A 26,618-nucleotide genomic window follows, 5' to 3' on the forward strand; every position below is an offset into this window, starting at 1 on the left:
TTTCTAAATACTTCTGTGGTTTTGGAAAGGCTGCCAGAAAAAAAAAAAAAAAGGAAAAAAAAAAGAAAAAAGAAATTACAGAAAATTCAGCTCTATGCAGACAAAGCAGAAAGCTGGCACAAAATGTTCACTTTCCCAGGTGGTCTTATGCCACTTAAGGCAACTTAGGAGGCAAGAGTTCAGCTCCCAGCAGCAGCATCAACTCCAAAGTTCTGGGTTGGTAACAACTGTACAATGGGATTTTTGTTCCGTGTAATCCAAAGTCGCTCTAAAATCTAAACATCTCCTCCTCCCCCCACCACTTAGGTACAGACAGCTACTGTCTCTATATAAAATAAATCATAAATCAGGCCATTAGCTACACTTTTAAGAATACTGAGCAGTACTCTATCTGTGTTTACAGTAATACAGCTTATGGGACTTTCCCAAAAAGCTTCATCACTGGTAGCCAGCAGAAAACTAAAGTCCTGAAGAGAGATGAAAAATGAAGATGAAAAAGCAAATGTGGATATAAGCAAAAACTGAGGAAAGGGAAAACAAACCAAGCTAGGAATGAGGATAATGAAAACAGTCAGGTTAGCAGCCCAGTGAGATGCAGGCTAAATACCATCCCCAGATGGGAACCTGGGCCTGAGGGCAAAGAAATGAGTTTGGGATACTGGAAGAACACTCACATTCTGGGTCAGGGTCGTTTGTCATTTATTAGCACTCACGGTCAGCTGCAGTCAGAGTACACTGGGATTAGGAGTGGAAGTTATTTCAGTGAGAAAAGAATGTTTTAAAATGATGGATGTAGTAGAGAATTTCTGGAGTCAGTGAATGGCAATCTCTCTATGAGCAGAACCTGGAAAATCAGATTTCAGTACCAAATTTGTGACTGAGGCCCTACATGAGAAAAGCAGCTCACATTCCTCCATGACTGTACCAAGTGTCTATGGATTTATACGTAGCGCTTAAAATGCATCAGTAAATGTACTCCAGATGGCAAAGGGAATGGGTACAGTTGACTTTCAACACAAGAAATTGGATTTAAAGCCTCTTTTCCCTGTCACTGCCTATTTCTTAAACAGTTTGGGGTTACAACTTATTCCTTGGCTGTTCAGCTAAGGATAATATTTGCCCTAATCTCCTCTGTGCCAGGAACCCAAGTGCACCCCTGAAGATTTGGAGGCACAGCAAATGCAGCCATCAGCTAGATTTCAGGGACTACAAAACAAGTGTCAACCTCAGGCTTATACTGTCTTCTCCTGTTTGCAATTTCTCTTTTAACCTATGGGGGTTTTATTTGTTTGTTTGCTTCTAAAAGATTTTTTCCCCTGCTTCTTTATCCAAATAAGGCTGTTTTCTTTCTCCTACTTTCACACAATTGTTTTTTTCAGGGAAGAGACAGATAAAAGCATTATTTCTTGTCAGCAAGACTTGTACCTGGGTGACACACAATTCCTTATTTGGTTAAAACACAGGTTAATGGTGTTAGCTTGCATTCTGCTCCATCAGTCTCTTCCGAAGCTGTTTCAAAGAGCACAATGGGATTCTGAGCTTCAGCATTTGTTGCTACAGCAGTGAGGATGCATTTGGATGAGTTTCGCAGAGAGCTACAAACATGATTCACAGCTGCTGCTGACTTAAAAATACATAATCAAATGTTTACATGTGAAGCTGCCAGTTTCCGATAAACAGATTTTAAAAAAATAGTTGATTATATTTAGGAACACTTACCAGGAATATCGTGTAAGTGTGTTTCATGTTGCTGGTCTCTAACATAAAAGAAGAAGGGTTACCATCATCATGTTTGTTACATCAACCTCAGATCTTACAAGCTAAAAGTGTACTTTTAAATCAAAGTATAGGATAGAAAGCCCAACAACATTGCATTTTATACATGTGTAGTACAAGCACCTTGGAAACTGTGAGAACGCTCCAAGGCTCCCTTCATTCCCTCACTGAACAGTAAGAGTTGTAACTTTGGGGTTTCTGGGCCTACAGTTAGCAAGGATACTGTTTGCTTGGGTTTTAACTGTAGTGAAAAGAGCTTGTGGAGCTCGTGTAAGAAAAATCTTTCAGGGCTTTTATAATAAACTTTGCCTCCACCTAAGGAAAAGCATCCCCACAGGAATGCATTTATTACCATTTCTATTTCCAGCCAAAATAACACCGTGTCAGTCTTCAGGTGACCTGTGCAAACCACCGTCACAGCCAGTGACACACCGCTCAAACCCCTCCACCTCCCATTCCGGCACACTGGAGCCACTGCCACGTGAGCTCAGGCAGCCAGGACCGCGTCCCTGAAGGGCAAGCACTGCCACCAGGCACCAGCTACATGGCCCACCAAGTTTATCTACTTAATGGACTCGAGTATTACTAAGCAGTTTTACAAAAAGGCTGTTAGCTGACTTATGTTCAAAGCTTAGTAGGGGCATAGGGATCTAAAATTAGAGAGATTTCTTTTGTTTTGGTTTTTAAGTACAAGTTTATCAGCCTATAGTGGAACTAGAAAATGAGAACGAGCAGTGCCAGAGTTCAAAACACGGAAGGGATACCCAGTCCAGCCCTTATTTAAAACAAACACACCCCAACAGTCCTTTATGCTGTATTTGATCAACCTCTACATTTTTTGCTTACAGTGTGTGTTAACACCTGTGGTACGGCTATGAATCCTTTCATTCTGCAGGAGGAGACTGGGAACTTGCAGAGTGTTAGGTAGATTGGGTTTTTCAGTGTATTCTGTGTCCAGGTACATGTGGTAGACACTGCACACCTAGTGCTGCAGGGGAAAACTGCTTGTAACTGGGAAAGAAGGCACCAGTGAAACCAGACTGAAGAGAGAGAGAAGTGGGAAGACATGCACAGATTAGAGCCATTGTTACTTGTGACTCAGCTTCAGCTTTGGGCCCCTTTCTCTGGTGATGTTCCCTCCAGCAGCAATTCTCATTCTTGGTCTCCAATACTGAAATGTAAATACCCTCACCTTGCCTCACCTGTGAATTTTCAGAAGGCCACAGCCAGCAGAACTGCCCTCTTTGCCTCACCACATAACTGTTCTGGTTGGGGTAGAATTCCCTGCAGAATTAAGTGACACGTGCCATGCAGCTCACCTCTGAACACTGGGAAAAACACCAAGAAGCCTGCAGTGTTAAAAAGGAATATTTTATTGCAAGAGATTACAAACCTGGCACTATGGCCAAATGTTTCCATTACATCACAATTGCTACCCATGTATCAGGCAACAGCACCTACAAAGCATGGTGGATTGAAGTATCTGAAATCATAATGCAGTCAGCTTTTTTAAATAAGTACCACCCTAAAAAGTTTGTGGGGTTCTTTTTAACAAAGTCAAAACTATATAAACCAAATTTTAAAATACGAAACTGGTGTTTAAGTATCCAGGCATTTAACTACTATGATAAAAAGTGGAAAAGTCTGTTAACCATAGCATTCAACTAAACAGACTTCAGTTCATAGCACTTGACCATTAAGTTAAAAGCCAGTACATGCTATCTGCTGTTAATGTTTCCACATTTGTTCAGCCCAATTTACCTTCTGTAGGTTTTCAGAATTAGGTAGATTTAATGCATAACCCCTGTTTAAAGCACTGCAGGAAACCCAGAACCGTAACTGGCTCAGAAAAAGCACCATAGTCAAAAAAGCTTTGCAGGAACACATCTTCCCATCTCAGACCTCTGACGCTGACCTTTGGAACTTTGGGTGCAATTCTCTGAGCCCCAATTCAAAACTCACGTTCCTCCTCCGATCAACTTATCTCCAAGACCTTGCTGATTTCCCTGAGCATGGCTGAAAAGGCAGGACTTTGTGCAGGCACACAGCTCAAACACAAACCATGTGGCCCAGGACCTGCACCCGACTGTCACAGTGCCCATCTCTGGCCCGCCCGGCCCTCACTCTCCCTCCCCCACAGCTCCTGGTACCTATCACTGCTCGGTGCTTCCTCTCCACCTCTCCACGGAGGAGTCAGCAGCTCATTTCCTGACACTGCTGGCTGGGTAAGGCGCGCCCTGAAGGAGCAGCAGTTGGATCTGCGGGCAGAGCTGGGTTGCCTCAGCTCACAGGAACAGTGCACCTCATCCGGATCATCCAGCCCACATGCAGCAGTACAGGGCAAGCAGCAGGACATGCCCAGGGGCCTCTGTGAGCCAGCACACCTTGTCTGCTTAACTCCATTTTGCATGCACAGAGCCTAAAACACACTACCATGGGCACTTGAATATCATCTTTCCAACATTCTGCAGAAACGTCTTTTTAGGAACGCTAACAGAGTTTTAATTTTTTAAGATAATTTGGAAATATCATTGGGATTAGGGAATGTAGGCAATCATTTTACAAAGAGCATACAGGGGTGGTCTTCTACAATTTCCAAGGCTTCTCTAAGCATTCTGGAAATTCTTTTGTAATTTTCCTGAGGTTACTACTTAAGAGACCTTTACCAGAAACTAGGATAACTTCAGAAACAAGTAAGACTGTGATAAAGAACCAAAATCAACCAAACAAAAATCACTGCACCACTGCAGCCTTTACCCCAAAGCAATCTAAGTCAACCTGAACAGACTAACACTTGTGTTTCTGTGTGCAACTCTGGAAGTCCAGCTCTTTAACACAGACTGCCACAGCACCTCTCAAGCCACGTAACATGAGTTTGGTATCACAAAGCAACTGATTTAATTTACCATTCTCTAAACACATTAGTTAGAATTTCTTTAACTTCAGAAAGGGGGATTTATATTTCCTTGTAGGTAGTGACAGAAGATCTGTATTTCCAAACAACAGAAACCAAGAAAATTATTAGCCCCACTTGAGGACTAGAGGCTAAAGACAGCTAAAGGGTACTCTGTTTTTTTTTTTTTTAAAGTTCATTTAGATTGTATCAACCATATATGCAATTAATTTAATAATTGAAGAGTTCTAGAACTTCTGCATATATTTCAAACTATATTGCAAGGATCTGATGCAAGTCAGGCACACAGCTCCAGTGCACCCACTCAGCCTATCAGTGAAAACTCCATCAACAGAATCTCATTTTGGAAACTTATCAGCCCTAGAGCTCCCTGCTCTTCACACAGCCTTGCATTTTAGCATTACACAAAGCAGCTCACTATTAGGGTTTAATGAACTAAATACAATTAACTAGGGTTTTATTATTATTAACCTAGTAAGAGGTTTTTGCTAACGCGAAATTCCGCACGGTATGGCTTCACCTGACAAGCATTCTTAACAATACTAGATAAATATCATTTGCACTTCATTGATTTGCTCATTTGTTAAACAGCCACAAAATATGGTGCTCTCACAAGCACTTTTTTTGGTGAGAAGGGTAAACAAGCACTCTATTAAAGCATTATAAACATTCAAGGTGATTTGATCACTTCCCTCTATTCTGCTTCAACACATTGCTTTAAATCTTCCATTTTCACAGCGTATAAAAAAATCCCACAAGCATCCACAAATTTAGAAATTTGTTAGTCTGCATACACATAATTTGTCTCAATACACTTCAACATCCCAGTTATCTTTTCTAAAATCTCTAAAGTATTTTTTCCTCCAGCCTTTAAACGTAACAATGTAGATTTTCCAGTTATAAGAGAATAAATTCTGACATGAAAGCTAAACTTAGCTACAGCAATTTGTACAGTTAAACACCTGATAGCACTAATTTAATGACAGCCTTGAAGAGCTAGGATGGCCTTGTCTGAGGACTCTGTCCTGTAGAGCTGTGCATTTTTAGCCCATCTATTTTATCAGAACATTAACAAGCCTCATGTGCTAACTCTGAACTCCGTGCACCCAGGAAGACAGACATCTATTCATATTTTCCACCAATCAAATGTAATGCGTCTGTGAACAATTCAGTTTATTGCAAGTATATGTACTTTTACTTAAGATCATGTGAAGATTCTAATCTCAAGCAGGACAAATCAATTTCACAAACTTAATTCACACAATGCAAATAAATGCTTCACATTATAGACATTTAGATTTTCTTTAAACCTTTTTATTTAGAGATTTTTCTGGTAAGGAGATATACCATAGGAAAGCAATTTCACTGGCAGTGAGGTATGTATATACTCTACCAAAATACTCCTCTTGCTTTAACTGCTTTTAACTTTATTTACATATAAAGAAAATATCAATGCATATCCTTGGCTTAACTACAGTATGTTACCCTATATGAGTAAAATGAAATGTTACTTGCATACAAAATTGATTTGTAGAGGAATCTAATTTGATTTAAACAAAAATCATGTTTTGAAGACAGTTTAAATGAACAAACACAATTTATCATGACCAAGACACCTGCACCATATTTCCATCCTCACAGCACATTTATTTCAATAATTCTGTAAGTAGGTCCTTAGCATGAGCATAGTGTTACAGTTTTCATACATATAATCACATCCAAAACAAGCTCTAAAATTTAAGTTGTAAACATTCTCTTCATATGTAGAAACAATTCAATCTGTGTTCGAATTTTCTAAAATGATCAATCTTTTAAACAGAATTATAAATGAAAAGTCTACTCTAACTGTGTAGTGAGCAATGCTTATTAGTACATTTCTACAGTGTTAAATAAAATAGTAGAGGCAAACTTCTGTAAGCAAGTCAGACTTTAAGTAAATCATCATAAAAGTAACAAACTTGTTAACAAAAAGATGCTTTGTAATAAAGTTGGATTGAATCTACTATGATACAAAAACATAAGGGTAAATACCATCTTTGTTGACAAGTAGGAGGTAGCATGGATGCACCACTTTATTGTCAGTGAGAAATGCAACTGAAGTAAAGAATATTTCCTTACCACAAATTTCCAGTATTATGTACATATTTCTCTTAGAAATTTGTTTAAACAAGTTTCCCTCCACTTTTTAGTACAAAAAGCCTCATGTGATTTAAAAAAAAACACTTACACACCTAGATAGAATAGTACTAATTGCCCTATTGGAACGAAACAGTCTCTTGAACTATGAAGTACACGGTATTTAATGCCCTAAGTTGAGTAAATTGTATTAGCAGTTCTCGGTATAATACAAAACACTACATACATACAAACAAAATATAATAGTATCTTATTTTACTATGTAATTCTTTTTGGAATAAACAGAGCCTTGATTTGGGTAACACTGAAGAGAACGTGGTTTCTTTGTTTTATTAAAATCTGTCTTTTAAGTACCCATGTGCAACAATTTAAAAATGGCTGCCATACATATAATGGTCTTGTATTGATAGTGAACACAGTAACTGACAAAAACATAATAAACCTTAAAAACACATCTTCCACCCTATATAAAATATAAAGACTACTTACTGTAACTGTTAAGTATTCAATTTCTTTTGATGTTACTGTAATCCACTTCCTCTATTTTTCTGTCTTTAGCATTTATAAACATAATTTAGTGTAGCAATTTATTTTAAAAAATGATGAAGTATTTCAAATTTACACCCAATTAAAATTTAAAATGTTTCCTTGTTCTATGATGCTGCTTCTGCCATCAGTAAAGAAAATGAAGTTTCAGAAATTGAAGCAGGCTTTTTAAGTAGTGATGTGACTTCAACCATGCCAGCTCCAGTCCGTGGAAGATTTGCGTTGACAATGTGTCGCTGCAAGTGCTTTATCCAGTCTTCTTGAACAGACAAAGGTCCTCGAAAGACCAGACCGCAAAACCTATGCAAATATAAAAATTAATCCATCAAGATATATCTAGCTCTACTGAAAAATTATAAAAGACAGTAAGTGGGAAGTCTTAATTTTCTTGAAGTTTATTTCTATATATTTTAGCTGAAAAACTTTGTAATTGAGTTCATTAGTAGTAACTGTGAGCACAGAACCCTGCCGTTTAAACAACTCACACTCTCACATTTTTAACACTAGCAATAACAATCTGTTGCTCTTATGTAAGGTTTCTTTTGAAGGACAGAGTATTACTTAGATGTGACCGGTAAGATTTTAGCTAGAGAAGCAATTGGCAATCTAACACCTGAGTATGATCGAATCAAATCCTCTTGCTCAATTTAATGAAAAATAGGCAATTGCTTACCCTCCATATTATTCAGTTTAATCACAAACATTTATGAGATACAATCCTATATCTTTTTATGACTAAAATTAGCAAGCTCTTAATAATGTGTTCTTTCAATGAAAATAACCCCGTGTACCTGCATCTGAGTATGTAAACTTCATCAGCACTATGAGGTAATGGCAGCATTTTCTTCTTGCTTCCAGATCTTGACCTTGACTTCTTTTGCTTACAGTCTAAAGCTAAGAAGAGAAATTTCCATATGTGAAAGTAATACTTCAATGAGTGTTAACCAAACAGAGATATTCAGTAAGTATTCCCTATAGCAGTAGTGAAAAGACATCTACCTTGTTATTCCACATTTAATTATAATGTAAATCCAAACCAAGTACAGTGTATGCTAAGAAACATACTGACAAAACACATGAAGCTGATTTTTTTTAGTTTAGCATGGTGCTCGCTCTTTGAAAGACTAGATAATAGACATTCAGCACTAAACTGTTGTTTTAGTATCAGGAAGCACCTAAAAATCTACTGCAGAATTACACAGAAGCAAAGCACCATTGGAAATTCCCTTTCATGAATAAAATGCTGTCAAAATCTTAGAACTTGTTTTGTAGTTCAAGTCCCATCATAAGACCACTCACGTTCAACCAAGTTACAACTTCATAAAGTTGTAGCTTTCAGCTACTACAGTCACGAATGCCTAGTTTGAATTGAACACCTATTTCAACATAAAGCAAAAATTGGTCTTTTTGTTCTAAGAATTTCAAATGAAGCTTCCCCCTTGCTCCTGTCTGAATTCTAGTGCAGCTTACAAAAAGTATGTATTAGTCCTTGGCAGTGGCAGTTCTTATTAGGACAATCAACAGGGATGGCAAGACCACTTTTTAAATTCAGTCTAAGCATTTGAAATTATGTATGAAAATAACGTGTGAGAACATGAAACGCATAGCAAATGTGTTCAGTTAGCTTTGAGGTCTGTACCTCCTATAAACAGATGTGATGGGAATCTGTAACAAAATCTGGCCATTCTAAGAAGCAGCCAAAGGGGGGGATGAGTAGATTAAACTGAGTTAATATTGTTACGATGAAAACAGCTGATAAAGCTCAAGAAGTTTGTGACTGCTTGAACTGAGAAGTATATCTAGCTACACTCTTCCAAAACAAGACACCAACAATAAAACTATAACACAAATACCTTTTGTAAACAATCAGTTACACCACTTCATGAAAAATTGGAAAGACAGTACCAGGTGGTATTCTTGATACCAAGAAAGTATAATGCTACACTACTGAAGCATCTTAACAGTAAAATAAAAAAATTGTTACACTTGTCTAAAGTTTTAACTCCTATAATATAAAACAGAAGAATTAACCTCTTAGTATTCTGAAGCATAAGACAACATCTGACGAGGTAAAACATGTTGTTTTAAAGAACACAGGTCTTGACTGCATCCTTCATTTTTCTCATTGCCTTCAAAGGAACACCTCTAGCCCTGCTTTTAAGTTGGTAGATATACCAGACATTTCCCAGTTCCATCCCCAGATTTAAAGATTCCTACAGTATCTAAAATTTTAGAATGAATTTCTGAGGTTTGAAGGTATCAGAGAACCAATAAAATAAATTGAAAGCAGACACCAACCTAAAGAGACTTCCTTCAGACCAAAATCAGGAAAACGAGGCTTAACAGTACTTTTTTCTGGCAGCAACAATGAAAGTAGTCTGGATATAAAGGCAGTAACCCAAGGTGGCAGAGAGAGAGAGAGAAATGGCCAAGATAACTTCTGGAAAATTATTAAGGATTTTTTAATGCTTTATTCTCTCACCAAAAGCATATCTTCATTTAATTAGGTAGAAAACCCCTAAATATTCAGGCTGTAGGAACTACCAAATAGTATAAATATTTTACATACCACAACTTCAGTAACAACATCATCAGAAATGTAAGCAGATAAAATACTGGAACCCAGACACCCATGCTCTGAAGAGAACTATTTGTATGAGGGGCGACTTATCTGAAGCAGTTATTACAGCAAAAGCTTTGCCTTTGATGACTTTGCAGAACATCATGGGAAGAAGGGAAACAGAAGTCAGTATTATCCAAATGCAAAAACGTCCGCGACTTGTATCTGAGGACAGTTAGCTGATGTCAGTTGATATCAGTAAAATAAAAGAAGCAGTAGGTAACAGACTACTAGTGAGGCCAACCTGCATTTTAAACAAGAACTGGTTGATTTCCTTCATGTTGCCAAAGACATTAATTCCCATAAAGAAATCTGATTCTACTCACACACATCCAGAGCATTTCTCTTTCTTTTTGGACTCGGATTAGTCTTCTGCAACAGAGTTCCCGAAACCTAACGGTTTTGTGTGTGTATAACCTACTACGAAAAAAACTCTCTGAACTACTGTGCAACCAAACAACAACAAACTGACAGGAACTGCCATAATGTACTAAAAGAGGCAGTTTCTGCTTCCTTGAAAGGCACCTTTTCCATGAACATTGAGAAAACAAGAAAAACAAAAGAATTGGTATCTTCTCTGAGCCATTTACGATGGAGGCTCTAGAAATTAAAAAAGAAAGGGCAGAAAATATCACAGTAAATGACATCAAGAAAAAATATTCAGATTACTCAACACATTATCAGAGCAACTTAGCTAAATTTGAAAGTAGATTTGCCAGGCAATAAGCTGTTACAAAAGATAGAAAACACTAAGAACATTGAATTGTGTTCTGTAAAATATTTTTTGTTCCTTTTGTCTTTTGAGCTAGTGAACATATTCTGTCACAGTTTAGGGAGCTCAAAGCAGCTTTAAGTACATTTTGAAGTTACTCCAGTGAAGCTGGAAAGTGAGCAGAGAAAGAGTAACATCTGTGTAATTCCAACAGCAGTTATCAGGCACGTGGACTAGTCATTGTCACATTAGTTTCATTTTGTCTACCCAGAAAGCAACAAGGTTAAATGAAGTCACATGCACACATTGAGTACCCTTGATACAACGCTTACAAGTGGTTGCAAGCATCAAGTGAGCGCCTCACCCATTGCCTACCCATAAGGTAGCCATGTTCTGACCAAAACTCAGTTACTGTTCTTCCTACGCTTTTACTGTAACAACAAAGCATGAACTCCTCAGAGAGTATGTTTTAATCGCTTCCACAAAGACACCAAAGGATAATTCAGCTCCGGTAAACTGCATGGAAACTGCAGCAAATTGCCAGAGAGGCAGGAACTACCTACCTACCGTAACTACTTTGTAGTTATAACAGCTTCCAAACTATCGTCCTTTGTTCTCCATAAAGGCCTACTTCTTTTTGGAAGAAGCCTCCTTTCTTCAAGTTTGCCTACGTGGTGTTTCCGAGCAGCTATTCAGAAAAACTTGTAAAAAACCAGTCACATCACTTCATCAAACCACTGATACAACATGATGGAGAAGCAACCCATTTAAAAGAAAAGACAATCAAACTCCTGGAGGTGCTCAAGCTCAATTTCAGAGCACACTACTTAGAAAAATATATGCTAGGTAAAAAGCTGCATATAAAAACGTTCTTTATCTCTGTGGCCACTTACCAAGAAAGACTACAAGTAGTGAGAGATAACAGGTTTAAATGAGCATGCCTAAGACAACATGAATTAGGTAGGTGACAACTGGAAGCCTTTCATGCTATTACATTTGGTCTGCAGTTCAAAATTAAAATGCTCTGCTTCTTGATGTCCACCAGCATGGAAAGTTTATTTCAGGAAGACTAGAGCTGAGTCTTTTAATCAGACTTTATGAATCTTGTCATAGTGCATGTAAGTTAACACAAGTTGAATAATTGCACACATGAATGGAGCTAATTAACCATTTGAAAACTGCCAATTAAAAAGTAAAAAATAATGAATTATCTTTCTTGTACATTTAGTCACTAATTTTTCAAATTCAATCCCTCGCTATCTATCCTCATCATTACTGCACAGTAAAGTGCATTAAAAAACCCTCCAGTAATGTGTTCCCTGAAGGATCTTATAGGATACTGAAAATTAGCTCATTGTGATGGCTGATTGGTTGTAACTGTAGCTGCACAGAATAAAGACACGCAAAGCCAGTGGACCTCAGATTTCTGCTGTAGCTGGATATGCTTCCACCACAAATGTCCCAAAGCTACAATTTTGACAAAGCAATATTTGAAATTATTTGGTTGTGTAGTGGCCTTGTGAACTGCTACCTCAGACACACTGTTGGCTTGAAGGCCAGACTCCTTGTTCTGTACTTTATTGTTCCCTCCCAAACTTCTGAAGAAGCAGTATCCATCTACTGAAGCAAAGCCCAAAGAATTAAGTGGTGATTCCCAGAAGATGACAGCCCATATGAAGAGAATGAGTGTGTGAAAAGAGTCAATAAAAAGAAGATGTAAAAAGCCAGAGTGCAAGAGAGTATCAAGAGACTGGGGGAGAGCGGGGCAGGGGGAAGAAGAGGGGCCTAGAGAGAAGAAAAGAAAGGAAGCTGAACAAACAACTATAACCAAGAAGAGTGAGATGCATTTTGAAGATTTTGTGTAGGTCTCTCCAATGCTCTCAAGATAATCAGAAAAAGAAACAAGTCTGCCATATGCTTGGAGAAACACCAGTGTGTTGCTATTCATCAAAACATGTATTAAAAGGAAATTAGCATCTACTCAAGATGAGCAATTCAATAATTACATTGTTCAAAGCTGGACTGAATAAAGAAAAAAAGTTCCAGCCAGTGATCTGAAGATGATTATGCAAGCAATAATACAAAAGCAACTATCAAGCGAATGAACCTAGACAGGTTATTTGCTATACACTGGATCTATAATGCACACCTACAGGCACAAATCAGATGTAATGAAGGCTAACCTCAAACAGCCAACAGCCGAGGAACTTTCACTTCTAGGATGTTTTTCTTGAGTCCATTCTCCAAAGCTACCATTATGCGTAACTATGTCTACTATACTGCCAAAACTTCAAGTTGCATTTGAAAAATAAGAGTAAGATTTAACTAAATATAATCAAATTAATGACTCTGAAGAAGCAGGGCATCTGCTAGAAGAGCTGCTGTAGCACTAGGAGAGGTCTCACTGGTGACATGCAGAGATTATTGTATTTCTCTCACTAAACAGTAATGCCTCGATAGTTCCCATAATAATTGCCAAATAAAAGAACTACAACATTCGTGTTTACACAAAATTATTTAATTACAGCAAAATATTGAGAAAAATATTCAACCAATTTGGTTTCTTTTTGGTAGTTATGTTTACTTTAGAAGATCTAAGAAAGGTTTCCTGAAAACAGAAGAAGGAACCTCTATAAACATATCCTCATTGTCTCAATACAACAGCTGAAGGCCATTGAAGGTTCAGCTGTGGCTGAGGCCAAACTGAAGACATCTTGAAATTGCTCTCAACTGCAATCATTTTTTAATAATAAAACCTGAGATGTCCCCAAAACAACACTCATAGCAAAGTTTAGAACTAGTGCGTGCTAGTGAAATCTTACATTAAAATCATTCTCTTGCGTTATAAAGTGGAGTATCAAAGAAAACCACTACTGTTTTCTGGTCTACAAGCCTTGCATTGAGTTTGCTTGAACAAAAAGTCAAGGAGCAAAGTTTACAAACTTCAGAGTTACAGTAGTATAAAGACTAAGTTAATACAAATATACATTGGTTGCATGTTATAGCTATAACTTAACATTGACTCTTAAAGTCAGTGGTTTCAGCAAAAGGCCTTTATCCATGGTACAGGCTATTCATCTAGCTTAGCTCCAGTTTTTGAGATCAAAAGATTTTTTTTCGAAGTTTTGTTTCTAACCTTTTACTGAAGCTTTGTTTCTAACCTCATTTCATTTCTAACCTAATTTTAAACCAAATTCTAGGTCCAATAATAAAAGACTTGAGTTTTCTCTCGATTCTTTTAAAAAATATGGCAACTGTTCTGATGAGAAGGTAAGTACTTTACTAGCAAAATACACTTCTTAAAGAAAACAAACAAAAATCCCTGAAAGCACCTTAACAAGCTTGCTTCACTTTTCCCATTTAGCAAAAGGGAAGCTAGGTACAAACAGCTAGTCCAGGATTCAATCTCTGTGTACTATCCTGTCTGCCACTGGGGCTCTTTCATTGAAGACTAAGTTCTCAACGTGCAATTTAAATAGTACAGCTACTGAAAAATACTTCACCAGTAGGTGTGTAAGAAAAATAATGTATCACAGGGATAGAGTATCTAATCACAGCAGTGGTAAATGAAGTCCACTACCATTACCTTTCTACTCAGTATATACGAAAATTTTCAGAATCACAGACTAAAGACATATTCTCCTACACATTATACATTACTGCATCTGCTGTCTTCCTTCTAAATCTGCTTTGTTGTAGCACTGACGTAGTGTAACATAAGACCTGGCAGCCACAGGCCCACTTTGTAAAAATATTTCTTTTAGCTTTCAGCAGAGAAGGACTGCAAATCAGTTTGTCATTCTTAGCCTAATGAATTACATTTGCAAATAAAAAAAGGATTATGCATTTTCTAAGAGCATTATGTAAAAGTCTGTGCTTGTTAACACAGAAAACTGATGGCTGCCCTTCTTAATTACAGAATATTCCATACTTCATATCTGCCAAATTTCCTCACTATCTCTACTCCCCAATTTCTGTTGATCAGTGAAGTCCCACTAATCTCAGCAATAATCCAAGTAAACTCAGAAATTTCCTACAGCCAAGCAAGCTGCAGGCCTCTGGAAACAAGTCAAAATATGGAATATTAGATGAATTTCAAAAGGAAGTGTGTTTTAATGAAAAACATTAATAGCAGTGCCAAATGCTGTACTACACTTAATGTCAGAGCAGGTAGTTTTTGGGTTGTGAGCCAAACAAGAAATGAAACCAACTACATACAGTATGTTGTTAAAAATATACAAAGTGTAAAATTACTTGCTTTTCCTATTTAACTACAGTATTCTTCATAATTTTAAGTACTAGACTGTAAAAATTACTCATTTTTTTGTTGCCTTTTTTTTTCCCCCGCTCTCACTTTTGAGATACTTTTAAACACTTCATTTAGAAAGCCAATTATCTGGTTTGGAAGTTGTGATATTGTAGGAGAACGAATTTAAGCAACCATCTCTTAGTTTTGCTTACATACCTTAAATGCTGGATCCAAAATCAAAGAGTAAGAATGAAAATCAGACATGAGAGTGGACAACAGCAACATACCTTTTCTTACAAGTTGCTGAAGTTTTATGGCAAATAAATTGTTTACCAGCAGAAGCTTCAAAATTATTTTAACATATGCTTTTGTCCAGTCTGATGAAGAAAATGTATCATAGACAGACTTGCTTTTACATCTGTAACAAAACATACCTGTCCCAGTCAAAAGTCCAGCACTCTTCTTTCGTGCATAAGCGCGTAAGTGGTTGGACAGGCTAACAGCACTTGTAAACGTCGTATTGCAATGCACACACGTTCTAAGCTTCACAGGCATACCTATCATTCAAAAGAAAACTATAATCCAGTTCTCTCTTCAAAAAATGAAATTCTCAAAGCGTTGTAAAAAGTTTTCTGCAATAAAGATGGTTTAAAATATATTCACTGCATTGACGCAATTGTTTAGTATATTAGAAGGATCCATGTTAACCGTTATTAGTTTTCCACCTGGTGCTTTAAGCCAAACCATGTTATTTGAAAAATTACAGAAAGGAGGCAACGTGAGCCCATTAAGCTACTCTGCATTTAATACCAACTACCAAGTTCCTACAGATCTCCACATTATGAAGCTCTAATCCAAAATACAATCCTGCAATTTGGGTAGCACAATTCTGTTGAGAAATTTCAGAGCTTTCAACATTTCCAATAGAGAGAATTTGGAAAGTCAAGTTGACAAAGTGGTAATTAAAAGTGTTTCACCCATAAGACTGAAGAGCTCTGTACTAAAATTAGTCTGTTGTTGAAGGCTCGGAGGAAAAGGTGGTAAAACACACCACTGAACAGCTGTTAGACAAAACGTTTTGTTCAGTGCATTTTCTGTTCTTACTTTAGATGCACAATTGGTAACGAAAGTAAATGAAGGTTTTTGCTAAAATCTTTGTGCTAAATAAATGATCAACAAAGCAACATGCTATTTATCACAGGAAAACAGTGAAACAATACTGAAGTCCTCACTTACAGACAAAGAAACCGTTATAACTTATCCCCTGCTCACTTCAGCATAACTTTTCTCCCTTCATTTTACGACAGATATATTGTTTTGGTCAACTAATATTTCAGGTTCTCTACAAATAAATTATTAGAAGAATAAATAAAAAAGCTAAAACAACTCAGCTGGAAAGCCTCTATTTGCAGGAAAGAAAGAATGCTATTCTCCAGCAGCCACAGAAGACATGCTGTTTTTTCAGGCAAGTTGCAGAAGAACACCTGGTTGGTAAAAACCTTTTAAAAACTAAAACCAGAATTAGAAATATTTGCCTTTTTTAGGAAAAACAGAAGATTTTCAACCTCAGGTTAAATATTTTCTTATTCAACTGGCACAGTGCGTTAGTTGTCAAATTCTGTTACCTCAGCCGCGGAAAACCATAGGGCCCCATTCGTACCTGTTAGTACTATGCAAGCGTATGTTTATTTTTACTTGGTTGTTCATCACAACCAAACAGGTGCTACCTAGTATTGAGCAGTAAATATTAAACAGAAAGCAACACACAGTGTCAGGTTTGGCAAGCTATTCCTTGAGCATTGTTTTTCAAATTATTAAGCCCGTCAAAGATACACTTCCTTCATTAAGCAACCTCCTGTCTTAAGGGACAACCACAGATGTCCAGAAGACATAAAATATAACTCTGTTCCACTTCTGCTATGTCATTTTAGAAAGCCACCTTTGTTAAGAAATTGATTGCCACACTTTTGTAGTCCCCTAAAAGAACTTCCGAGCATGTCAGATTATTGTTTTTATTTGTTTACAGGAAGAAAAGAATATAGGTGAAAAAGTACTAGGCACTGCCAGTTTTACTAACCTGGGTAATAACAAGAAAAGCAGCAGAACAAAAAAAAGTCAGGGGTATAAAAATAAGATCCTGCTCCTCAATCTAAAGAATCCTGCAGCATTATAAGGTGGTGTCCAAACAAGAAACAGGTAAATGCAAGCTCTACATACACATTAAACAGGATGTTGTAAGGGTTTCCCAAGACTAGAAATAACTCTTCTGTGACAAGTAGGTTAAAAACATCACTCTAAAAGCCTGCTCTATTAGTATACAGAGTAGCTAGGAAGTTGATTGTAGAATTGTTTCATTAGCACGATCCTCAGTGGAGGGACAATCTAGGTCCTTATCAGTTAGAGGCCGTGCATTAGAAACCTGCTGGCTACAACTGTATTCCAACAAAGCTTGAACCAGCACAGGTCATCACTCAGGACAGACAGGCCCTAAGCAAGCATGAGTTTCTCAGAGCAGCCGCAATTTTGCAACAAACAGGAATTAATATACCTTGTAAGAGTATGTCTGACTAAAACCATCAAAATTAGTTGACAGTGATTCACGAATTTGCAATATTATGCATTTATAATGGTATCAACAGTTCTGTTAGTTTGAGCAAACGCTGCCTTGCACATATCTCAAGGATTTAAATGCAGTAATTCCCAAACCAGCTGCTTTAATGCCTGAAAACAGGGTTACAAGCCCAAACATTTCAGAACTGTTAGTCTACCAAATGTGCAGGGACACTTCAACTTGTTTACTGCAGGATGTGTCTTCTTCCTTATTGAGGCTCACTTTGTGTCCACTTTGAATTTGTATGCCCAGTCATATGCAGAACAGGAACTACGTTCCATGCAAAAACCCCCCAGTGATGCTGAGGGGTTTTTTCACTTTAGGAAAAACATGTCAGAAAAATTTGCTGTGCTACCTCTCGCAGTCAAGTGTCCTCTGGAAATGAAACAAGAATTAAATGAACAGAATCCCAAATAAAATACTTTGCACTTGTATATTTTCTCTGAATTAGAGGATTCTTTGGAAATGTTGTCAAGAAACACCTTCTTACCTGACTGCATAGTCAAGTCCATTTTTTGTGGCTGATACATCAATGGACTGTCTTCATTTAATGGAAGAACACATTTCTGAACAAACCTCTTTCTTGCAGTTTGATTATGAATCTTTTGAGGGGAAATATCAGGATTCCTTTCTTCTCCTAACCTCTTGTTTTTCAGGAGTTCTATCAGTGTAAGTGACTGATTTTTTTTGCCATCATGTAGTACTGCTTTTGTTTCATGACATTCGTTTAGGAAACTCAGCCCTTCTTCCTCCGATGCAGACACAGATATATCTTCAGTCTTTAGGCCATTATGGTATGCTTCAAGAGGTATAACATTCTGAGATAAAAAATCATCATTTGATGCAAATTTCTGAGCAACAAACGGCCTGGGAATAATGCGGCGACTGTTCAAAGCCTTCAGGATTTTTTCATACTTCTCTTCATTTTGCATCATCTCGTTCAGAACACAGATCGGAGACTTGTGTGCATCCCACTTGGTTTTGCCAAGCCTCTTCAGGTGTCCTCGCACATGATTAGACAATCCAATTTTAGTATCGAACCAGCCTCCACAGAGCTGACATGTATGCTCAGAGGAAGTTTCAGATTTTTCAATTGCTACAAAGAAAATAATTATAATGTTTTTTGACAATTATATATAGTTAAACATGACAACAAATCATGAGAGGCTTTACAACAAGATAAAGCAAGTCTTGTATAGTGCTCAGTAAATCCCTTTGTCCCCTTTACTATTTACCCAAATAATAATAATAAAAAAAAAATCTTACCTTTTCTAACACGTTTAACAGGAGTCCCTGTTCCAGCTCTTTTAAAATGTTGCATTTTGTCACTTGTTGCTATCTGTTCTGGTGAGACAACATGACGGGCTTCATAGCTTAGTCCAGCTCTGTGAAGATGTCCTCTGACATGATTGGACAAGCCAACACCTGTTTCAAAGGTTGCTGGACAGTATGGGCAGGACTTCTTTTCAAGCGACAAATCAGTCCAGTGGAAAACTGAATTATGCTTTGGCAATGCTGATCCTACATTTTCTAAATTCTGAGGATCATGCAAATCATGCAAGAAGTTACTACCCTCAGCATCTTCATAATACTCAAAATAAAAGCCATCATTCTGCTCATAACCAAGTGAAGATTTATCACCAGCTTCATTATCTTCCATTTTACCTTTGAATATGGGGAATAGGTTTACATGTTCCTGATTAATATCACTGTAAGATTCATCCTCCACAGACTGTGTAGTGTAATCACATAGTTCAACATTGTCCCATGAACTTTCATCCTCCGTTTCATAGCTGTCTTTTTTTTCAGCAGAGTTAAGTTTCTGTAAAACAACAACAGTCATTTTATGCAGAAAATCTGGATAGCAATCCAAATCATCTCCTGTAACAGAGCCTTCCCTCTTGGATTCTTTAATCACTCTTTTTACAGCTATATGCCTATGATCTTTACAGCCTTCTGCCCTTTTGCAATCAAGGCTATTTGAATCCATGACAAAACAATTATTACGGGGACTACTTGATGAAGAAAATAAATGTAAAGCACTGACAGATTTGGACTCTTCCTTTTTTAAATGCAAAGGATAAGAGTCACTAGATTTTTTAACCATCCTGTAGTTTTCATACTTGTGTCTATACAAATAATTACCACTTTTTTTGCCACTAGCTTTCTGCTTTGCTGCTTGATGAAAACATTTACGTTTTTGGTCAATGCTATTTCTAATCAAAAAGTTCTTGTTGGTAGAATTTAGATTGCACACACTTACAGATGACTGTGAAACGCTTTTCCGAGCCTTCTGTATCCTGTAGGGTCTCTTGTGAAGTTTTGTGAAGTTACCGGACTGTGAAGTAGAGCCAAATGATCTTTTTACATCCTGTTTTAAAGCAGAGTTCTTTGGAAAAGTAGAAGAATGTTTGATCAACTGTTTCGTCCTGCTACCAAAACCTAATGACTCTTCTATTATGCTGCTTTTTCTCTTCTCTAGCCTAAGACGGCTACCAAAGGGATCAATGCATGATGCTGGATGCAAATATGCCATGTGTTTTTTCAAAATGCTTCTAGCTGAAGTAGCAAATGGACACATCTTACACATATACGTTGATGACTTTCTTGAGGATCCTAAATAGGGATCTTTCAAGGATGCCTTTTTCTGGGTTTTCCTCTGGGATATGTCGCTACCAATAATTGAACATTTGACTACTGCCCCATGAGCAATCCCTCGATGGCATTCCAGTTCATTTTCTGTCACAGCCATGAAATTGCATTCCTCACAGCAGTAATACCTTTTATCTTTTTCATGGGTCTTTGCATGCTGCACAAACGTTTTGGGACAATTGGTACCAAATACACACTGTGGGCATTGTAAGCGTGCACTCCTGCCCTCATCCTGAAGTTCTTTCAGCTCGCGAATTTCTTCCATCAGTTTCTGCCTTCTTTCCTGGTGAATTATCATATGTTTAAGAAGTGAATTACGATCTCGAAATGTCCTTCCACATTCCCTACATGCATAAGGTCTGGGGACATTGAGATGTCGGAAATGACTGTTCCCATCTAAATGGTACATCATATGCCTATGCAGATGTTTCTTCTCTCTAAAATTCACATTGCACTTTGTACAGGGATAAAATGATGGTTCATCAGTACTGAAAGTAGATGGTGGTTCAGAATCATCCTGTTCACATTTGTTTTTCAAAGTATTGGAAAGAAATGTGCTAGTGTGAACAGGAGAAGTATCTTCTGCACAATTACTAGCGGGACTATAAATGAGCTGCTGGATAGCATCAACAGTTTCCAGCTCTTCATCTGTGGATTCAGGCTTTACTTTACTCAACGAGTATTTCTGTGGTTCTACTATTTGTAGGTCCTCACTCTGCTCTAAGAATTCAACATTTAATAGTTTTGACTTACTAGGAATACAACTGGTATCATCAAAACAGTCTTCAGTATAGCGTGTTATTTTACTAACATCCATTTTCCTTTTTCGCTTTTTTTCTAGCCCTACCTTACAGTGAATGGGAGACTTCTCTATTGTTTCTTCATTTGTCATAAGAAACTGTATAAACTCTTTTTGTGGATCCCAGCTGGGATCACATCCCGATCCGAAACCACCTGTACCTGAGGAAATGCCTGCTAATGTATCACAATCATCTTTTAATAGTACATTTTTATCATCCTCACAAACTTCTACCTGGCCTACTAAAGTGCTATCTACACTATTTCCTACTGTTTTCTGTGAATCACAACCAATTGAAGCAGAGGTAGGTAGATTTTTAATGGAATGAGTCAGGTTCTTAGCATGTGCTACATCAGGTAACAAAAATAAAACTTGGTGCTGATTTGATTTCTGTGTTGTACTCTTTGCAGGCAGCTGAAGATCGTGAACCACTGTCAAAGTTGAGCAGGAATCCGTGTGGTGACCTCCAGGCTGTCCAGTGGTTAATGAAACACTGCCTTTATTCATAATGGAAGTCTTTGTTGAAGTGGAGTGTGAAACTGGTCCATTAACAGCAGTTCCTCTAGACAACATAAAGTTTTCACTAGAAACAGTAGGAGCACCAGTGTGCATAAATAGAGAAGACTGGCCTCCACTTAAGGCTTTTTCAGATCTGTCCCTTGATAGCTCCTCAGGCAGAGTCAATGTGTTGTTCTTCTGAAATGACGTGTCACTCTCTTGTGGTTTAGGAATGCCACCTTCTTCCTCAGATATGAAATTATCATCACAGAGGATTTCTTCTTCTTTAGCACCAGAGACTTCAGTATTTATCTCTAAATCATCCATATTGCTGGTCTGTCCATTAAGTATATTTATACTAAAAAAACAAAGAAGGAAAGAATTAGGTAATCACAGAAATAAATAATTCACAATTTAATTCACAGTTCTCTTCAGGATCACTCTTGTTCACACTGCAATCTAAAAAGATGTTTTGAACTTCTTAAAAATATATTTTTTATTTAGGATATTCATGACATTTAAAATTCATTGATGAAGCAATTAAAATATATTATTTTTGCTATGCAATATTAATAAATATACAGCAAACTAGTCACTGCCAAGTATCCCAGTTCAAAGAAGCCTGAAGACCTTACACAAACAAAAAGATGGAGAAAATTAGATTGTCAAAACACCTGTGAATACATTCTGCATGTACATAAACACAAACTTTACCTTTAGTTGTTTTCTAGAAGTAAAACATGTAAGGAGGAGAGGCTACCCAGACATCTACTAGTAATTTTAGTTTGTTACTTTTTTTTTTTAAAACATACTTCCTTTACCAACTAAAAAAATAAAATAATCTTCATGTTTCTCAAGGTAGCACTTTTTTCAAAGTACTTGCATACAACTGACCTGATGCTACATGGAAGCCTGCAGGGGTGTTTACTTTGGTATTAAAGGATTCCAGAGTATGGCAATAACAGTATCTACTAGTACAGAGAACAACTGCATATAAATTCCCTATGGGAGCCTTTATTTTTCTACAAGTGACTTTTATTCATACACCAAATTATCTACCAACGCTTAGTGAGCACAAAGGAGTTGCCTACACATGAAAATCAGTGTGTGACCAAAAGGAATGTAAACTTCAGTCTACCCTGCCATTCAGCTCTTATATGGGTCCTCAGAACACAGTAAGCATAAGGCATTAAAACATTCATCTAGGAGCCAGAAACATCTATCTGCATTTTACAGAAATCACATATTTTACCCTTAAAGAGTACCACTTGCTTTGATCTTCTGTGGGATTTGATTTCTGCCATCACGTAGTTTCTGTTCCTAATTAACATTTTGAATAGAGCTCAGTTAAAAGGAGTCATTACTTAACTCTCTAAATTAGGATGTTATAACTCACAACTAATATCCACGGCTCCCTGCAATGGTCCTTTATTGAAATCAAGGAAGACCACTCTGGACATCCTTTTTTCCTAAGGAGAGAAAACAACCTGGTTAAACACAACCACTTTAATCTTCATATGTCACACTCTAAAGCAAGTCCAGCATTTCTATTAGTTTTTCAATTCAACATTAAGATAGCTATCCACACAACTCAAAGCTAGCTATGGTCTCATGGAAATTCTTTGTTATTGTACTTGTTTTGTTTCAAATCAGCAATAGGACAAAACAAATATTTAGCATCCTTTTAGTTGGTAATAAACAAACCCTAATGTACGATGACTTACTTTTGTAGATGAAAGTAATTCTATTTGGAGCAGAAATACAACAAAAAAATATTTCCTTTGGTAGTCCAGCACTGGACTAGCTAATTTAGAAATAAAGCAATGCTCATGTCAGAGGCATAAAAAATGCTTAAAGTGTGTGAAATATTTTGTTGTATTATTTATCTATAACACACATTTATGAAAATGTTCTACTAGACACCCCCGTTTCTCATCTTCCCAATTCTTAGATTTTTGCATTTCTTTGCTGTTTTGAAATGGGTCATTTTCCACCGTAATAATGACTTCCAATAAGATCATATTCAAAGCTATCACCCTAAAATGGTGATAATGCACCACCCAGCAGGAGTCTTTACATCACGTACACAAGTTAGAAACGGGCAGTGCAAACATGCACTAAGAATCAGTAATGCAAAAGTCAATTAAAAGAAGTGAAACCTCCAACACATGCATAACAGCTGATGCACAACAGCTCCAACAACTTGATAACTCAATACTGTAGACTTCATATAGTATCAGGCAGCAGAGCATAAAATCATTCACAAAAAGTTTATAAGAAATTGAGTAGGTCAATTTTGCCTGGAAGATGTGTGTTTTCCATGATTTATTACTGCAGAGGTAGACAAAAGTGTGCTCAGTCAATTTGAGAGCCTGTATTAGCTTTTCTCAACAGGAAGCAACGTTGCTAACGAAGTGGTAAATTCAGTGTTAATGAGTGGCTTCACTGTTACCACCTCTGAGGTAAAACCTTCCACGTTCCAAGTTCCACCCATCTGTTCTGGTGTGAGGGGTTCAGAGGAAGAACAGACGCTTCCCATTTAAAGCAACTTCACTGGTACCCCCTGAACAGCAGGGAGGCAAACTGAGAATATTGTGCTGCTTGGAGACTACAATCCTCATTATCAGAAAGGCTCCTGAAAACTTCTCACAGGTTTACATGATGAAGACAAAACCATACTGATGCTAAATATTAGTGGTAAAGCTTAAGTTAAAAAGGTGGGTAGAACACCCTATGATCACCATTAAACACAGATTCTCTTCAGAGTTATGAGCAGTATCTAAAACATCACCCCACGCAATCCTGTAAGAAGCTCCTTTCCTACTGTGTATTTATGGTGATTGTGAACTACTCCATATGGATCTGATTAGAAGTATTCTATAGTAGTAGAGCTGTCCCTACAGATCCAGTCTTTGAATCAAGCCTGAAACGCTTATCAATGATATCACTGCTACATTTTAATAATTTCCTGCTAATTATCACATTTTTTTCCATCTACCAGGATAATACAGTTCACTATTTTTTGTGCATGAAAACGAGTAGAAAGTTAACAGCTTTAACAGTGTGGCATTAGAAAAAACATAGAAGATAAATTTTTAAATTACAGTAATTTAGTCTTGTGATGACACTGAGCCAAGATGCAATATTTCAGTTACATTATCTACTCCATGTGTCAAAATTTATGCAGTAACAATGATAGGTACAACTAAAGACATAATGCCATGTTTTTGGAGGAAATGTTATCAACTCATCCCTAGGGAAAAAAAGAAAAATCAATCATTGTAACTAAGATGTAAGCAATGTTATGCAGTATTTTCTAAGCTTCCATTACAGTTTTAAAATTATCGTTCTCTTTATCGTGTCAGGAATACAAAATTATTAATTCTGTCAAAATATACAACAATTAAAACTTAGTGTATTTGAAAAATTAAACACTGAGATAAAACTTTACATTTGCTGAAAATCATGCTTCTCATATTCTCTACCAGGTACTACCTCAGCTACATAGCTGAGGAAATTTTTCTTTAAGCACATAGTGCAATATACCTAGGAGATACATAAAAGTAAAAATGGTGTTTCTCAAAAAGCCTACACAAGCGTACACAATCCCAGGCTCAGACCTTTGAAACACACTTTATCTAAAAGGCTAGGCCAAATGTAATTATTTCAGTTAAGCCGAGAATGACTGTAGTGCACTTAACAGTGTTATTCCTGATTTACATGATATGTTATTTATTATATAGAAATTATTTCATATTCAAAAGTAGAAAACAACCAATTATTTAGCCAACTAAGCCACATTCCACCACTATTACTTAAGTAATTAAAATTTACATAATTTAAAATACTGTTTTTCTTCATAAAATATCAGTTTCAAAAATCATAATGTGTTCTGCAGATATGACTGCCTGTGGCCAGATAGTCTAAGTATTAAAAAAATATTAGGTCAGATCTATCTTCAAGCTGACAGATCATAATTTAAATGCCTTAAGGTGATCTTATTGTCTTAAAAATCTTGAACAACAGTATTTTTGCAAACTATCAGCACTTGCTATAACACCCTTACTACACTACATCTTGAGGTTACTATAGAAGAAATGAGGTGATAATTGCATATTAACATAATTATTTGGTAATCCCTCTGAGCAAGCTTCCTAGGTCACTCAGTAATTCAGATTAGATGCAACCTTCCTGTCATCAGATCTATGCTGTCCACTTTCTGTTCATTAATAATTCTTTCTGATAGGAATGTACTTAATTCCATTGTTCTATGTACATTATTAATTGTATTTATTACCAGTAGGTTTATGACCTTTCCAAGTTCTTATTTCATAATGACAACCTTTACTACAGAACAGGATCCCACACAAAATTAAGAGCATTGCTTTGGTCAATTCTAAAATGCCAGTTCATGAAAGCTTACACTCCAGTGCTATGTATACTATGCTGCTGCCCACTAGCAGTTGTAGGCAACAGATCTGTCAGTCTCTATTGCCAACCCCGTGTTATTTTATAGGGGTTTACAGATTTGAAAGCACACCGGAGCTGAAAAATTAAGATGGGAGAATTTGGTTGAGTTTCTGAAAAGCATGAAGTGCTTTTATGTGTTCTGATATCAAGTCTCTCATTAAATTCATAAATATGAGACAATGAGCTAAAAGCAAAGAGTGACTATTATGCAGCACAAAAACTCAGAAGCCATCCCCTAAACGGATTAAATTTAATCAGCCTAGCTAAAGAAACTGAAGAAATATAGTGTCTTTCAGCAGTGTTGTAATGAAGGCAAAAATATACTTGTCCTTTGCTAAGTAACTCCTCGTAAGTCAAGTTCTTTAAGCAGATATGTGAATAGCCAGGACACTCAAGGGATTATTCAAATATTCAAGAGACAGGAAAGGTGCTTCAGGTTTGCACTGTTCCCATTTAGATTTTTCTTCCAGACTTCATTATGTAAATATAGAAAACTAACAGAACCTATCATTTTAGCCTACCATTTTATCCAACGTTCCTGTAATAAAGCTTTCTCAAGTGACAGATTATATTAAAGCTGATAGAACCAAAGTCTCAGACTTTTAGGCAACAAACAGCAGACCAGAGAGAGGTTA

At 37.0% G+C, this 26,618-nt stretch overlaps 1 protein-coding gene across 10 annotated transcripts in view; it reads right to left on the reverse strand.

The window, feature by feature from the left end:
• Positions 1-5,973: 5,973 nt before the first annotated feature.
• The window catches only part of ZNF644 (zinc finger protein 644), a 71,108-nt gene continuing 50,463 nt past the window's right edge, over positions 5,974-26,618 (reverse strand). For 5 of the 10 annotated variants that reach the window (XM_027890699.1, XM_027890698.1, XM_027890695.1 and 2 more), the window contains 5 exons: positions 22,910-22,982; positions 18,831-21,871; positions 18,055-18,660; positions 8,164-8,266; positions 7,097-7,672 (listed from right to left, as the gene is read on the reverse strand). In XM_027890699.1, coding sequence (XP_027746500.1) covers positions 7,480-7,672; positions 8,164-8,266; positions 18,055-18,660; positions 18,831-21,840 — 3,912 coding nt within the window. In that variant the 5' untranslated portion in view covers positions 21,841-21,871; positions 22,910-22,982 and the 3' untranslated portion in view covers positions 7,097-7,479. Of the gene's footprint in view, positions 7,673-8,163; positions 8,267-15,387; positions 15,511-17,776; positions 17,891-18,054; positions 18,661-18,830; positions 21,872-22,882; positions 22,983-26,618 lie in introns of those variants that run through there. The other 5 variants (XM_027890702.1, XM_027890694.1, XM_027890701.1 and 2 more) reach the window with 5 other exon arrangements.

The sequence above is a fragment of the Empidonax traillii genome, unplaced genomic scaffold, assembly GCF_003031625.1.
Source record: "Empidonax traillii isolate 1590-97213 ecotype Southwest subspecies unplaced genomic scaffold, ASM303162v1 scaffold295:size639837, whole genome shotgun sequence".
Taxonomy (NCBI): domain Eukaryota; kingdom Metazoa; phylum Chordata; class Aves; order Passeriformes; family Tyrannidae; genus Empidonax; species Empidonax traillii.